General features: G+C 37.1%; 1 protein-coding gene across 9 annotated transcripts in view; it reads left to right on the top strand.

Annotated features, from left to right (window-relative positions):
- Positions 1-16,033, top strand: part of USP34 (ubiquitin specific peptidase 34) — a 137,059-nt gene that overhangs the window by 111,636 nt on the left and 9,390 nt on the right. For 8 of the 9 annotated variants that reach the window (XM_055816227.1, XM_055816223.1, XM_055816222.1 and 5 more), the window contains 13 exons: positions 174-254; positions 1,434-1,519; positions 2,703-2,871; positions 2,956-3,030; positions 3,598-3,749; positions 4,203-4,251; positions 4,345-4,449; positions 4,573-4,617; positions 6,040-6,144; positions 8,641-8,788; positions 9,789-10,423; positions 11,855-12,012; positions 13,217-13,295. In XM_055816227.1, coding sequence (XP_055672202.1) covers positions 174-254; positions 1,434-1,519; positions 2,703-2,871; positions 2,956-3,030; positions 3,598-3,749; positions 4,203-4,251; positions 4,345-4,449; positions 4,573-4,617; positions 6,040-6,144; positions 8,641-8,788; positions 9,789-10,423; positions 11,855-12,012; positions 13,217-13,295 — 1,887 coding nt within the window. The remainder of the gene's footprint in view (positions 1-173; positions 255-1,433; positions 1,520-2,702; positions 2,872-2,955; positions 3,031-3,597; positions 3,750-4,202; positions 4,252-4,344; positions 4,450-4,572; positions 4,618-6,039; positions 6,145-8,640; positions 8,789-9,788; positions 10,424-11,854; positions 12,013-13,216; positions 13,296-16,033) is intronic. The other variant, XM_055816224.1, reaches the window with a different exon arrangement.

The following is a 16,033-nucleotide window of genomic DNA, read 5'->3' as shown; positions in this document are numbered from 1 at the left end:
TTGATTCCTTTCTTCTCACACGCAGAAAACATTTAGATGTCCCTTGGATTAGAACTTGCTTATTCCTTAATAATAGTAACATCGATTTCTCTTCAGACTTTAATGTCATGCAAAAAGAAGATTGGACTAGAACAAGTTTGGAACAAAACTAACCAAGTATGTATCTTCTGCAGTGGTTTTTGGATCGTATGGCTGATGATGATTGGTGGCCAATGCAGATTCTAATAAAGTGTCCCAATCAGATTGTGAGACAGGTAAGAAAAAAAAGTTCCTTAATAAGTCAGGTGACTGCTTGTCCTATGAACAGAAATTATTATGACATATACGTTAATTCAGAAAGGTTTTATTAATACCTGTAATTGTCTTACTCTTTTCCATTATTGTGTATGATTTAGAGAATACATTGGGAGCATTGTTGTTCAAAACAAAATCACTGTTAGTACAGTGCCGTATTTGTACACTTAGGATCACAAAATGTCACAATAGATGCAAGTTAAGGTTTCTAAACTCCCTCATGATCTCTAGAAATGTGAACTCTTTACATGAAAAAATGTTTCTTTCTGATTTAGTTCAACAAGAACGGTCAAGTTACACATTCAGAAAATAAAAAAGAATAAATCATGTGTATTCAGTACTCCTCAAAGCTTCAGTTCTAAACTTAAACATTGGGGTTTTGTGGGTAGATTTAATTTAATAGTATTATGCCACAAAGTTTTGTTAATACTCTCTTCTGGAAATAAAACCCCTGTGTTAGTAGCATTTGGATACTCACAAATGCAATTATTATGAATGGTTTGACTTAAAAGTATGCTTTCTTTACAAGTTGTTTAGGTAAAAACTTTAAAAATTACTTTATCTCGCTTGAATCCTTCAGTTGGGTTTCTGATCATTAAAGTAATATTTCCATATAGAACCATACGTAGTTCCTGTATGCAACTTACCATTAAAGGAATATATTCCATGGGAAAACTCTATGCAAGTTCTTAGGCAAAGCTCTAATCCTGATGAATATTTTATAAATTAAAAATTACTGAAAGGAATTGCCTTAAAATTTTAATATAGATTCTTACAGCCAGAGGCAAAATAATAATTAAAAAAACCCATCTTGCCAAAAATATCTAAACATTTCAGAAAATAGAGATAGAGGAAAACCAAGATTTGAGTCTTAAGTTGCATTTCAGTGGTATACAGTGTGCACACTCTTATTAAAACCTTTTTTTAGGATTCCTTCATTGGATCTGTTTATAAAAACCAAGTTTGTCTATTCTGTTAAAACGTGATGTATCAGTGCTGAAGGAAATGGAACGTGGGTGTCTCAATCTCCACTTTAACTTTGAATCGTATAGAGCCGGAAGTGGTACTTGGAGACAGAATATTCTTTGCTTACAAAATAGGAATGAACATGTGGGGTTCATTTACTTATCCATTTGCAGATGTTCCAGCGTTTGTGTATTCATGTGATACAGAGACTGAGGCCAGTGCATGCGCATCTTTATCTCCAACCAGGGATGGAAGACTGGTAAAATACTTGAAAACTTCTATTTATTATGTGCATTACTACAACTGATTTTGTTTAATGGATTATTCAGAATGGTCTTTTAAACCCAAAATCACACTGTTTTAATTGTTCTTTATTATTCTACCCAAAATGCTCTGATTTACTTTAAAAATACTATGGTTGCAAAATCTAGTGTGTAAAGATACGTTGTTTGAAACGTTTGTTCCCTTAGACTAGGTTTTCAGGACAGTCTGTCTTTTCACTGCCAGTAATAACGCTGCATGAAGCGTAAATCTCACTAATTATACATGAGAATCCGATTGTGAATTGGATCCAGAGGCAGATAGGTGCAAATTTTAATTTGTACGTCCAGTAAAATAGGTTGGAAATGAGAGTCAAGTCCTGTATCATATAACTAAATCACAGTTTTTGTCAAAAAGTAGAAAAAACCATACTGGATTCTATTTTGTTTAGCTAACTATCAAGAAAACTGTCACTTTGTCTCTAATTACGATACATAATGAAAAAAACAAGAAAGTGTTTTTTCTTTCATCTCTTGGGTTAAGCTTGTGATGCTGTATTATCAGAGCAAAAATGGCAGAGTTTGTAATAGCTATGCTGTGCCATAACAAAATTCAGGACATGAAGATAGAGTTTTCATGGCAGAAAATAGAAATTAATTTTCACTGGAAGCCTTACTTTAAAAGACACTGTCATCTGTTTTGTTCAGTGATAAGATCCAACTTTCAGTAGATGAATAAGGTTGAAAGTGCATGTTTTCTGCCTTGTCAGGATCCCGTGTGTATGTTTAGGAGGCTGCCTTGCCTTAGTTCCACTGTAATTAGCTTTAACAGCATTCTGTCTTGAAGCTCAGGAAATCTGACATGCAAATCGAGAAGATGATTTTCAGTAGGAGATCCCCTAATACTGTTTTTCTAAGAATTCTTTTCCTGACTAGAGTCTTGATTCAGAATACAAATTTTTTCAACCTTTCAACATTTTGAGTGATGGATGCTGCCATACATTAAGCTGTGGTGTTACCTCGGCTATACTGGGCATAAGAGAAAGCGTTAAGAGATCTGCGTGTGATAGTAGGACAGAGAAGAAAACTGAAAGTTCTTCTGAAATACTTTTTTTGGCTGCTTCAAGATGATTTGCTGCTCCTTGTATTGTGTGAAATACCTGAACTGGTTTTTGTTTTCAGTTCGGATGACATGGATGGTCCTGTGGAAGACATTGGCAGTCGCTCTTGTGTAACGCGCTTTGTGAAGACACTCTTGTCAATTATGGAGCATGGTGTCAAGCCTCACAGTAAACATCTCACGGAATACTTTGCCTTTCTTTACGAATTTGCCAAAATGGGAGAAGAGGAAGTGAGTATAGCCTTGTAGTTTTGGGAATTAGGTATGTATTTGCATGTACTTATTTTCAAGTAATTCAATATCTGCATATTTCAGAGCCAGTTCTTGCTTTCACTGCAAGCCATATCTACAATGGTCCATTTCTACATGGGAACTAAAGGTCCTGAAAATGTAAGTTTGTAGATCTTGTGTAACGAGAACTAGCCTTCCATATTTTCCTTACGTGATCATTAGTGCTGTGCCTCCTGAACCATCTTTCAGCTGTTAAATAAAAATTGCTTCACTAATGCAAATTTTTTCAATATTTAAGTGAACGTAGTATTTTTAAAAAGATGTTGAATTGGCTCTTTCTAGTTAGTATAGAAACAGGTATTAAATAAAAGCAATTAAAGTTGCCCTTACCATGCTATTAATGGTAACAGTTGATTGCTTACTCCTATTGTAGGAGTTGAGATTTTAAATTTACTTGCTTTTTTTTATCAAATAGACCACCATATCAGGCTAGGCAGTGACTTTTGACAAACCTCCCTTTTGCATTTGTAAATACAGTTTAGCTTATGCAAAATGAATGCTTCAACATGAAAATCAAGCGATTAGCTATTTACCTGGTTTGATTCATGCAAGTTTCTGAAGTTGGTTTGAATAAAAGGACAGAATGTATGCAAAACCGTGTACAGGTTCTTAGAAATTAAGGCTCAAAAGTGTCCACATTTAAGTTATCTTTTTTGTCCCCTTCAGCCACAGGTTGAAGTACTTTCTGAGGAAGAAGGGGAGGAAGAGGAGGAAGAGGAAGACATACTTTCTTTAGCAGAAGAAAAATACAGGCCTGCTGCACTTGAAAAGATGATTGCCCTGATTGCTCTTCTAGTTGAACAGTCTCGCTCAGAAAGGCAAGAGCTTTTTTCAGCAAGAGCTGAAAAACCAGAGTAAATTCTAATCTAAGCTAGTTCAGAAAGGAATTAAGAGATTTTGTGGGTCGGTTGTTTTGTTGGGTGGGGGTTTTTTGTGGGGGCTTTTTTAGCAGCATAAATGAGCCTTGTATATGTGCTTGTCATCTTTTAAATGGTTAAAATAGAAGCGTTTTGTCATTGTTGACCACATAAAAGACTGAGGCTAAATCCTTGAACACATTCAGTTGCCCACATTTGGATTTCTTTTTTTTCTTTGGTCAAAGTACAAAATATTTTTTATTTTTGTTCAGGTTTATGTAAATACCTCTTATTTTCTCTTGCGTATTGTGATACTGAAGAATATAAACTAACACTCAGCCCTGTATTTGTCCTTAACCTTACTTAATAATTGCTGAAGTAAAAGATAAAGGTGGGGTTTTTTTTGTATTTTAGACATTTGACTTTGTCACAGAATGACATGGCAGCATTAACAGGAGGAAAGGTAATTAATTTAACATATGACTGTATAAGCCTCAAAACCCCCGGCACATATGTAATTGTAGACAGTGTACTAGTATCTTATTATTTGTTGCAGGGTTTTCCTTTTTTGTTTCAACATATCCGTGATGGTATCAACATCAGGCAAACTTGCAATCTCATTTTCAGTTTGTGTCGGTACAATAATCGACTTGCAGAACATGTAAGTATCGGAAACTATAGCTATTTATTGATAACCTTATCTAAAAAGTGTTTTGGGGTAATTTTTATTATTTTAACTGAATCAGCACAAGTCTAAGTGAGTTTTGTTTGTTTTGTTTTTAAGATTGTGTCCATGCTTTTCACATCTATAGCAAAGTTGACTCCTGAGGTATGTAAACATACTACCTGTATATTAAATAATCTGTATTAATATTTTTCTGTTTTAAATTACTTAAATAATCCTTTGCTAATCAAAAGTCTTGCATGGAGGATGATCCATGGAAGTTTTTGTGACATTAAATGAAGTCTAACTGCACTGTATATTAAGTTTGCTAAAGCAGAAATATGGTATGCAGTTTAAGATGAAAGTTTTATTCAAAGCCAAATAAGATATTTCTAGATTCTCCACCTATATGAATGTAAAAAAAAAATTGGTAACAATAAAACATGTGTGCTAGAGTAAGTGGAGATATGCAATTATCGTCTGGTTTTTCAAGTTTTGGGGCACTATTTTACAGTTCTGTGCATGCAAACACATTTCTCAGTCAGAATAAATTCCTGCCCTGGTAATAACAAAAATACTGAGAGTTCCAAACGGATTCCACATGAAAAATATATACAGAGCGGAGAAGTGTATGCTCACACAAGGACATTCTTGCATAGTGCTGTCAGAAAAGAAAAAAGAATCAGGAAAAATTGAGGGCATGTCAAGCAGAGGAGACATGATCATGGTTGGAAAAGAAGCAGGTACTAAATCATTCTCATGACAGCTTTGCTTTGTGTGATAGAATGGGCACTATCAGATGACAGTCTACTTCCTTCCTGTCATGCTAACACTTGCTGCATTTTTATGCTTTTTTGCTTTGCACATATACACATGCACCAGAGATGGTTTTGGTGAGGTGCAAAATATAATAGTAGTAACTATTTCATTGAAGCATTGCGAAAAGCTGGGTGAGTCTTAGCAAACATAAAAAACCCCCAACAAATTCATATTAGAGCCAATATGCTAAGAGTAGAAATGCTGGCAGTTTCAGAGGAAAACAGTATGCCAATGGTAATGATCCATGTAAACCCTCAAAACATGATGCTTTTGGATAAACTTTTCAGGATCCATGTGACATGTTACGCAAATACATGAAAATAATAGCTACTCCGAGAGAATGAAATCCTTGAGAGAGAGAGAGAGAGATGTAAAACATGAGAAACTGGTGAATTCTTCAACACTGTACAGCTTGATTTCCCCTGTCCCCCTTTGTTCAGAATGATGTCTGACTTAAAATGTGCACTGTTATTTCCTTGTAACTATGTACTGTTACCAGGCTGATGCTGTCTAGTATGATTGGGTTCCCTTGCAGTAGCTATAACCAGTGGCTTAATTCTACTGTATCCATGTGTGGATATCGATGTGTATGAATTATTTACAGATTAAATAATAAGGGCTTAAAAGTAATACAAATGTTCATGTCTAAAGTTCAGAGAAATCTATTTTGATGCGAACATTTGGTTTTTTTTAAAAAGACACTAAAGAAAAATCAGTGGATTAAATGAAATAGGTCAAAATGGATATTTGTCTTTTTATGCATTACAGGCAGCCAATCCTTTTTTCAAATTGCTGACCATGCTCATGGAATTTGCTGGTGGACCTCCAGGGATGCCACCCTTTGCTTCTTACATCCTGCAGAGGATATGGGAGGTACAACATGTAAAAGAAAACAGAAGCTGAACTGTCTTTCTCTTGTTGATTCTTTTAGGTGTATGGAAAGGTTTTACATTTCGTTGCCATCCTTGCTGCATCAGTTCATGGGGGGTTTTATGACCGTTTCTCTTCCAAATAAACAGCAACAGCCCATAGACATGAAAAAGTTCTGCTGTAACTTTTGCTGTTGTATTAACAACGTTCTGGTTAACTTGTATTTCAGTTTAATTTTAAATTTTAGTTAATTGAGAAATTAATTGATTCATAATAAGGATCTAGAATGCTTCTTCTAGGCAAATTCCACTTATTTTTCTCAGTTATCTTTTTGCAAGGACTGTAAGAGGTTTCAAGGCCCGTCGTTTGTTAAGGGGTTCTCATCCATTATGTACTGATTCTTTGAATATTTGTTTGACATATTTTGTTCTCAGTAAAATACTCATTAACATTTTTTAACACATAGAATTGTGCTAAATTGAACCTAGTAGATAATTGCTGTGGTGCAGGACCATTCTTTCTCGCATTTCTAAAGTGAGAAAGAGACTTTCTAACCAAGTTGGCACAGAGATAAATTCCTTGATCTGAGCAATGATAAGGAATTAAAGCTTTCACTTCAGCTAACTGCTCTTTCAGTTCCCAGTACAATTCACTGTCTTCATTACTGTCTGAGAACAGTGTGTCCAGCCTGAAGACTTCTGAGGACACCCTGTTGAACGTTCATTCCATTTAATACTCTAAAAAGTGGCGCTGGGGTTTGTAAAAGTTTATTACTGTGCAGAACTGAGACCACCTCTAGTAAAATGTAGTTTACCCACAGAAGCACTGTAGGATAGAACGTGGATTGCTGTTCAAATGTATTTTACTCCTGGTTAGGAGCAGTTACAGGATAGGAACCACGAGGTCATCTGGGAAAGCATATACCAAGTGTTTGCTAGGTGTCTGATCTGAATATGGATTAGCTGTAACTGCTGTACCTTAGGTAAGGAGAGTTCATACAACAGAGCTCAAGGTCAAGAATGACGTCTGGCTGCTTTCTGGGTACAGGGAAGCAGTAGGTTATGAATTTCTCTCAGCAATAAGGAAACCTTTTCAAGAGAGTTTTTGTAATTAAACTTCCTATGACAATACGCAAGCAGTGGCATTAAGTAAGTACCTGTGCTTCTTGCTTGGGTCAGCCACAAAGTTTAGGTATGTAATTTCTTAAGCAATCCTCTTTTTTATTTCCTTCTCTATTCTTGCTGTGCAAACAGAGCCTACAGAAAAAGCAAGTCAATGGCAGGTTTCTGTTGGAAAGTCAAGCTTTTAGCATATAGAAGCCATTGGTTCAGTCTCTGGTGTTGCCAGCATTATTATCCTTACCTTGCTGACACAGGGCTAGAGATAGAAATGGTGTAGGCAGGAATGAGAGGCCCAGTAGTTAATACAGAGACAGACGGATTTCAGGTACAGAACCTACTTTTCCAGCCACTGCAGTTTGTAGAAGTCATTAAAAAGTGATTGAGCTATGAAGACAGTGAACAATGATAGTGTCTTGGTTGGAGATACCCTCCAGCTATTACAAAGGAAACTTGGCAGATCAATTTGTCATTTCTAAAAAAAGGGAGGAGATTGTTCTTAATGTGTTTATTTTTAAATTGAGATTAAATTTTTATAAGCAGAGTTTTGGTCATGTCAGCTGCTCATATTCTTAGGTGGATTAGAGTAGCTGGGAGCTTCAACAATCCAGTTCCTGCCTGTGGTTTCTTAGACAGATTAGAGTTCCTTTTTTTTTTGTTATCTGGGCACCTGGGCCTCAAGACAAAAAGAAAACGGTTTATAAAAACTAGCAAATAAACAGACTACATTTACTGGCCTAGTGTCAACAAATTTTCAACTACACAGACCCAGAAAAGCAACAGGAGCTACATTTTCTCATTATTATCTGCGAGGCTTTGGTAGCTGTACAAGAGCACTCCACTGGCTTTTCATTACCTTTGAAAAGTGCTAGATTAATTCCTTCCTTGAAATTGCGTATTCGTAACAACCATTAATAGTTACCCTCAGCATGAAGCTGTATGAATGTATTTGCATACCATTTATGTTCTGTTGAGAAAACGTCTATAAAAACACTGATTCAGTGTTAAGGGTTTGTGTTAGCTATTTTTTAAAAAAAGATGGATTAGTTTATAAAGACAAGATTATTCATTTTTCTAAGTGCTTAACATTTCAATTCCTAAATATCTCAAAACAGGCAAACGCTCAAAAGAGTAACCTTCTGGTCTTAGATTGAACAGTCAAAAACTCTGAACAAGATTCAGAAGCACAAACCGGTTAAATTTAATAAGGGTTTTCTTTGTCTGCCAGAGCACCTCAGTCTTGTAGGTGCTTTGATAACCCCAAGTGATTTTGAAAAAATACTTTGAAAACCTTAGTAGTTACTTTTAGCGGGTTTTAATACAATTGGTACATAGTATCAAAGTTAATGTATTGTTTTTGATTTTTCCACTCTTCTTTCAGGTCATTGAATACAACCCATCTCAGTGCCTGGATTGGCTGGCTGTGCAAACACCTCGAAATAAACTAGCTCACAGCTGGGTGCTGCAAAATATGGAAAACTGGGTTGAACGTTTTCTTCTGGCACACAACTATCCTAGAGTGAGAACCTGTAAGTTGATTTATATTGGAGAAAATTATTCTTCTGTTGTAGCAAGTTACTACGCATGGGGTGTTCTTGTCACAAATGAAATACATGCTCTTGTGCTTGTCTTTTCTTCCTTTTCCAATTGTTTTATGATTACTGTATTTTAAAATACTAGTAGAGCTGTGGTGCCTCATCAAGACATGCCTGGTTTTGATGAAAGCTATGTTTTGATGTCGTATCGTAAGCATTACATTAGTAGGTTGATGTGGGGGATCTCTGAGATCCAGGAAAGCCCGAAGAAGAAAAAGCTAATCCAAGAGGTTCTCCGTGGTGTCCATCACATAGTTGTACTGTAGATAGGAGTAGTCTGTGTTCTTTCACCCCTCGCAGAGTAATCTTCAGTTGAGTCCTTTGAACGTGTGGATCACGGAGGAGAAGCCTGTGCTTCTTCCCAGCTACAATGGTGTTCTGGATCATTTGTTCTGCCAGGAATCACGCCGTCAGATTGCCAAATCACATTTTCAGCCTTTCCTGTGTCTGAATTTTTTTATAAAAGAGATTCCACAGTAACAGGCCACACTGAACTTTTAATACATTTTCTGGGGTTGAGGGAGATGTGGGAACTGGAGGTACAGCTTTGCAGCAGACGCCAGTTGTAGACAGCTCTGAAGAGGTAATGATGTCTTGATCAAGCAGTAAACAGTTTAGTCATAGAAAACATCTGGGTTTGTGTATCTGTGATGGGATGCATTATGTTAGAACAGTTAGAACCAAGCAGCAGGCAGGAATATAGGGTGAAGAGGCATGAAAGCAAATCTCAGCACCGCTTTCAACATGCTTTGTGCTGGTCTTGCCCACTCTGATTTTTTTTTTCCATGTCTATTGTGAATATAGTAATACCAGACTCTGCAAAATGCTTTGAAATCTGTAAATGGAACGTCCAATGTAACTTAACTTCTGTTTAAATGGCTGTTAAGCACTTACGTAATTTTCAAAGGTGTAACAAATTTGTTTTTATTTGAAGCTGCAGCCTATCTCTTGGTGTCGCTTATTCCAAGCAATTCCTTTCGTCAGATGTTCCGATCGACCCGCTCTTTACACATCCCCACACGTGATCTGCCTCTCAGTCCAGATACTACAGTAGTTCTTCATCAAGTCTACAATGTGCTTCTCGGCCTTCTTTCAAGAGCTAAGCTATACGTTGATGCTGCTGTTCATGGCACTACAAAACTTGTGCCCTACTTCAGTTTCATGACATACTGTTTGATCTCAAAAACTGAGAAACTCATGTTTTCTACTTACTTCATGGACTTATGGAACCTTTTCCAGCCTAAACTTTCTGAGCCGGCTATAGCCACCAACCACAACAAACAGGCTTTGCTGTCTTTTTGGTATAACGTGTGTGTTGACTGTCCGGAGAACGTACGCCTTATTGTACAGAATCCCGTGGTGACAAAGAACATTGCCTTCAATTACATCCTCGCAGACCATGACGATCAGGATGTGGTGCTGTTTAACCGTGGGATGCTGCCTGCCTACTATGGCATCCTGCGCCTCTGCTGCGAGCAGTCCCCTGCATTCACGAGGCAGTTGGCTTCTCACCAGAATATCCAGTGGGCCTTCAAGAATCTCACACCACATGCCAGTCAGTACCCAGGAGTAAGTAGATCGATACCAAAAAATACGATTTCATTGTTAGTGTTTTCCCTCTTACTGAACATTTCTTTTAAGGGAAAGACTTATTTCATGTATCCAGTGGTAAAAGTAATATATTTTGATTTCCTGGTATAAGTAATTAATAATGTGTTTAGATCCAATTACTGTACTTTGTGGGGGGATTCTTTTGGATTTTCTTCTTTGCTGTGTAGCAGCTGGAGAGCAGATGTGTTTTTCTGGAAGCAGACATTGGTGTTTCCACTGCCCTTCAGTATTCTGTATGCCAGTGCAGTTGTAAGAAACAAGGAATAGCCCTTCACGGTGGTCTCAAGAAAGCGTGTTGCGTTGTCACGCACTAAGTTGGAGGAACTCCCAGTGAGTTTCTTCTTTGCTTTCAGTTTCTGGAATAGGGCCAGGATTTAGCGTGTGGCATTCAGATGGAGGATGGCCTGGGGCTCACCTTGGGAGCACTGGCGTACCTTTTGCAAGACATTAGTACACTGGGGGTTGCCCTGACTCTGCAACATTATGACATTTGCAGTAGAGAGTAGATGCTAGTTAAAATAGTCCATGTGTAATGGTGAGAGAACAGGCTTACCAGGTTTTTAAGAGAGCGAGTACGTGGGTTTGAATACTTAGTCAGCAAGTACTGCTTTGGGATCCTTTATGGATGTGCAAGGGCAGAAAGAATACAAAGATGTCCTTCACTACATAGAGGAGGATGCGTGGAACCCTCTATGTTGAACTTCTGTCTAGTTCAGCTCACAGAGCACATTTATGCTCCTCACAGTGCTGGGAGCAGTCCTGCTGCTTTCATTGTTCCCCTCAGAAGTCTCGGTTTGTGATGCAAGCACCTTCAGTTACCCCACTGCGTTTAGTGTTCCTCGTGCATGCGGGACTCCAGCGAGTTTTAGCGTAAGCAGCTTTCTGAATTCTGTTACTTGGAATATACGCTAACCATCAGAGCATGCACGTGCACCGTGTAGGTGACACCCTACATTCCTTAAGGAAATCTGGGAAGTTTGGTCACGTAGATCAGGATTTCAGATTCTTTTTCATATACGTATATGTATGTGCCAATGAGCTGTGCTATTAGGAAGCATCAAAAGATCCGTTTAAGGTTCAGAAGGGTTATCTCAAATACACGTCCTTATCAACACAGTAAATAGCAAAGGCTAAAAGCAAACTACATTCGAGACAGATAAAAAAATACCCACAATTTCTATGTCAGATTTTTAGTTTTAATTATTTAAGGTTAAAATGCTGTCTGCTGATTTTATAACTTTGTTGTAACGCTTAAAAATGCGCTCCCATCTATATTTGCTTACATGTGTTTGTTAGTAGAAGAAATAGACAGTAAGTAATACAAATAAGACTTAAACCATAACATACTGAGAGTGATTACTCTAACCTAATATTCTTTGTGTGTTTTAGGCAGTAGAAGAGTTGTTTAACCTCATGCAACTGTTTGTAGCTCAGAGACCAGACATGAGAGAGGAAGAGATAGAAGACATAAAGCAATTTAAGAAAACAACCATAAGCTGTTACCTGCGCTGCTTGGACGGACGGTCTTGTTGGACTACGTTAATAAGGTACGTTAGTAGTGAAGTTGTGTAATAATCTGTTTGAAGAGGAACCATATTTTACCGAATGTGAAGTACAATAAAAATCAGTGTTGATATTTTGATACACTTTTTAAAAAAGTTTTGGGGTTACTTTTATTCAGAAATAAGCAAACGGAAAGTTATAATTTCCCCCTGCCCCAAATCCATTGTTTGTTAATATTTTGTCAGCTGAAAATTCAGAAACTAAGCAAATAGTTTACAATAAACGGGTGTAAACCAAGATGTATATTGTTAGGGTTCAAAAAGAAACATTATGACAAAATTGCTTCAGTGAGGCCCTTGAAAAAAAGCAACCTAAAACCAAATCAATCGATGTTCTAATTCAGCCTTTAAGCTGAAATTCCATTCTCAGCCTGCCATGATTAGCCTAGATGGGCAAAGCAGTAACTTCAGCCGCTGTTGTTGACATTTCTTATTTTGGGGCAGAAATGGGTTTTTTGGAAATTGTGCCTGTGGGACAGAGTTTTATTGTATCATATCTTCAAACAGTTTTTCATTTCTAGTCTTAGTAGTACATTGGAAGTTGTTGCTTGGGTATTTTCAGTATAAATACAAAGTGCCTGTGTGTGTCGGTCTGGTTATTGAGGTTTTAAATGCAGCTGTTGATGCGTTGCAACACTCTTGTGAAAAGGGAGAATGGCCTGTGTTACCTGAAGGGATTACAGTCATCTGTCACAGCGCAGCTAGATTTTCCCAAATGCTCTGGAAGGTTTGTTATGTTGAGATGAACCATTCATTAGCATAATCCTTTATTTTCTGTTCTGCTGTAAGCATAAAATATTCTGATAGAAATGGTTTTATACATTTGTAAGTCCAAACATACTTAACTGAACCTATTTAAATGTATCATTTGACAAGCATAAACTTCTGTCTTTTGAAGTACATTATTTTCCTTGGGTTTTAGTATTTTTGCAGATGTAACTTGGGAAATATTTCTGTAAAGGTTGTTTATAAAATACTTCAAATAACATCAAGTTGACATAAAGGAAGGCATTTTTAAATGAAAAAGTCACGGGGGTGTGAAGAGAAGAAATATGTTCTTTTGGGGTTTCTTTGTTTTGTGATATTTTGCAAAATATAGCTTGAGCGTAACAGTTTTAAGCGTTTGTATGATTTATGAGAAGATGATATGTAATTTTCAGTGTTCTCAATGTTTGGATTTTTTTCCTAGTGCCTTCAGAATATTATTAGAATCTGACGAGGACAGACTTCTTGTTGTGTTTAATAGAGGATTGATTCTGATGACTGAGGTGAGTACTTTGTTGTTTAATTACAATAAATTTCTCGCTTTCTCATCAAGTCATCCCTTTCTGGCAGTGTGTTTGTTTTAAATTGATTTAATATGGTATAATATGAAATACATGAAATAGATTGATTAAAACCTGGCATACGCATAAACCTTAACATCTTAAGGATCATAAGAAGGACAAAAAAGATGGACTGGGCATTTTGTATGTCTAAACACTAAGAGGTTATGCGAGTAAATTTGAGGCAATACAAACCTTAATGCAGGATAAAGATAACAGGTTAGTTGATAACAGTGATCTGGTAGGATAACTATAAAAGGATGTCGCTTAAACAGGAAAAATGCACAAGAAATCAAGGGATAATAGGTCATCTCCTATATCAAGGATAGATACAAGCGCTTGGAGGTTCGTAATGGGTAGTAAATTCAGTCAACTGAAAAACTTGCAACCAGAAGGAGTTGTCATGAGTAGTAAGAAATCAGTCTTGGCTTTCTTCACACAGGTACTTCCCTTGTCTGTAATGAGATTTCTGTGGTAGTGGAAAGGTGATCGGGGAAATGTTTGCCTGCTTCTCAAGACAGAGAGAAGGCCTCGAGCAGATCATGTTGAGAGGACTGAATTTATGGGGTTTTTGGTGTCATTCTCTTTATTACAGGTGAACTGTGAATGAATGGCAGAGCACAGTCACACAATTATTACTAGTTAAGAAGGCAACAGGTGAAAATACAGAAATAACTTAAAGGATACTCGAATGCAATTGTGATTAGTATTTGTGAACGCTGCTTTGAGGCAATTGTCCCTCTCTTTCCTACCTCCTGTGCATTTGTTTGCAGGACAGAGCAGTGTAAGAACACATGAACTAGATTTCTTTGCAGTGAAACGACACCTGAAATGCATTTCTGGAGCACATACGGTGTAATCCAGTTGTAAATGGATATTTGGTCCATGAGACCAGACCAGAGTTAGTCCAAAATGGAGAGGAAAAAAAAGAATAAATAATGCAGTCCTGCAGTGGGTACAGCTTGTGTATCAGGCCCCTGCCCACCAACGGCTTTGCTCTACAGATCCACCCATACTGTCCTGCAGTAATGTAGGAAGAGCCCAAAAGGCATTGCTGAAAAAGCTCTGAACTGTTAGTGGCTACTTAAAGATAAGTGAGAAGACTGAAAAAGGGCACAGGCAGCGTTTAACTTTTTTTTTTTTTTTTTTTTTCCCCTTTGTCCTTCTTAAGATGGGCCTTGGATTCTGTTCAACACTTGCATTATTGAGTTGATGGACAAGAATGTGTGTTTATTAAATAATAATTACATTCAGTAAACGGGCTAAAAAGTTAGGAACTGAGCTATAACTTTGTTCATATGTGAAATGTGTAAGTAGACTAAGGTCCATATGTACATACGTATAAAGAGAACTTGTTGAACAGCTCAGTTAACCCTGATCCATGCTAACAACAGATAACTCATTTTGTAAAGAATGCGTAGTGTAAGATGCAACTTATCCTGCATAAAACATCGCTAGAAATTAGATAACACTGACGTTGCTATACAGCTTGAAATTACCATCACCTACATTTTCACTTGCTCACTGGAAGCATTTTGTGTGGTAAAAAATACCACATCAGGGAGTTAGCACATCCAGAAAAGTTTTCCCCTTAGCAGGGCTGGCTCTGTTGCTTTTATCTTCACTGTAATAGAAAAAGATTTTGCATTATAGGGAATGCGATTGCTGTTTCTTTATCTTTAATATATCCCCACAGATCAAGTATCTTTTCTTACATCTTGTGCTAGAATTTTTGCCGTTTGGAAATGAGTTGCTTTTCCATCCCAGTATTTCTAGAAATCATAAATGCCCAGAAGGTATTTTAGTTATAAAAGGAGAAGTAATTAATCTGATGTACAATCTTACGGTGTATGACCTCAAGCAGCATTTTGAAAAATGACTAGCGTCTACATTAATCCTAAGGTTTTTCCCAAATTCACATACCCATGTCTGTCTCTATGCATCTCTGATATCCCTGTGTATGCTGGCACAGAAAGATTGGGATTACAGGTATATAAAACCACCGCGTCCCTAATTATGCTTGGGTTATTGGGTTTTGGATAAACGTGTGAAGACATTGTAATTATTTTGAGCCACTAATATAAAGCTTTTATCTTGAGAACAAATCAAGGCTGTTCTTAAACATGTCTCTGTAAGTGGTATTGGATGTGCTCACACAAATACTCATTTCTGGAGCTGGGATGGGTGGTAGCTGCTTGTAGAGGGGTTAAAGTTACACCAAATTTTACCAATTCGGTTTGCCTCCGGCATGCCCATGATAAAAATTTAATATGGCTCTAAGTTTTTGGGGTTAGGTGAGAAGAATAAAAATCAGCCTTTTGGCCAAGCGTGAGTTTCAGTTTAACCCCCAAACAAGCCCACCCGTTGTTCATTGTTCGCAAAACCAGATGTCCAGGTCAACAATTCCGTTTGGCTGTTACAGAAGATACCTGGACATTCATCTCTTCTCTCCCTTTCCTTCTCTCTTTCTATCCCTTTCCCCCATGTCCCCTTTTTATTTTCTGCTAAGAATCTTTTAGTAAATATACTGATTTTGTATACAGGTTTGTTCTCCTTTTAAATGCTGTTATCTTTGATGTAATTTTGTGATTATGTCTAGCACTGTATATTTTCATATGTCTTGTTTGAGCATAAAAATAAATGTAAAAGTGGTGTTTGGAACAGAAATAGAAACGGTAACA

Source organism: Falco peregrinus, chromosome 11 (assembly GCF_023634155.1).
Source record: "Falco peregrinus isolate bFalPer1 chromosome 11, bFalPer1.pri, whole genome shotgun sequence".
NCBI classification, from domain to species: domain Eukaryota; kingdom Metazoa; phylum Chordata; class Aves; order Falconiformes; family Falconidae; genus Falco; species Falco peregrinus.
This window is presented reverse-complemented; position numbering and strand designations above follow the sequence as displayed.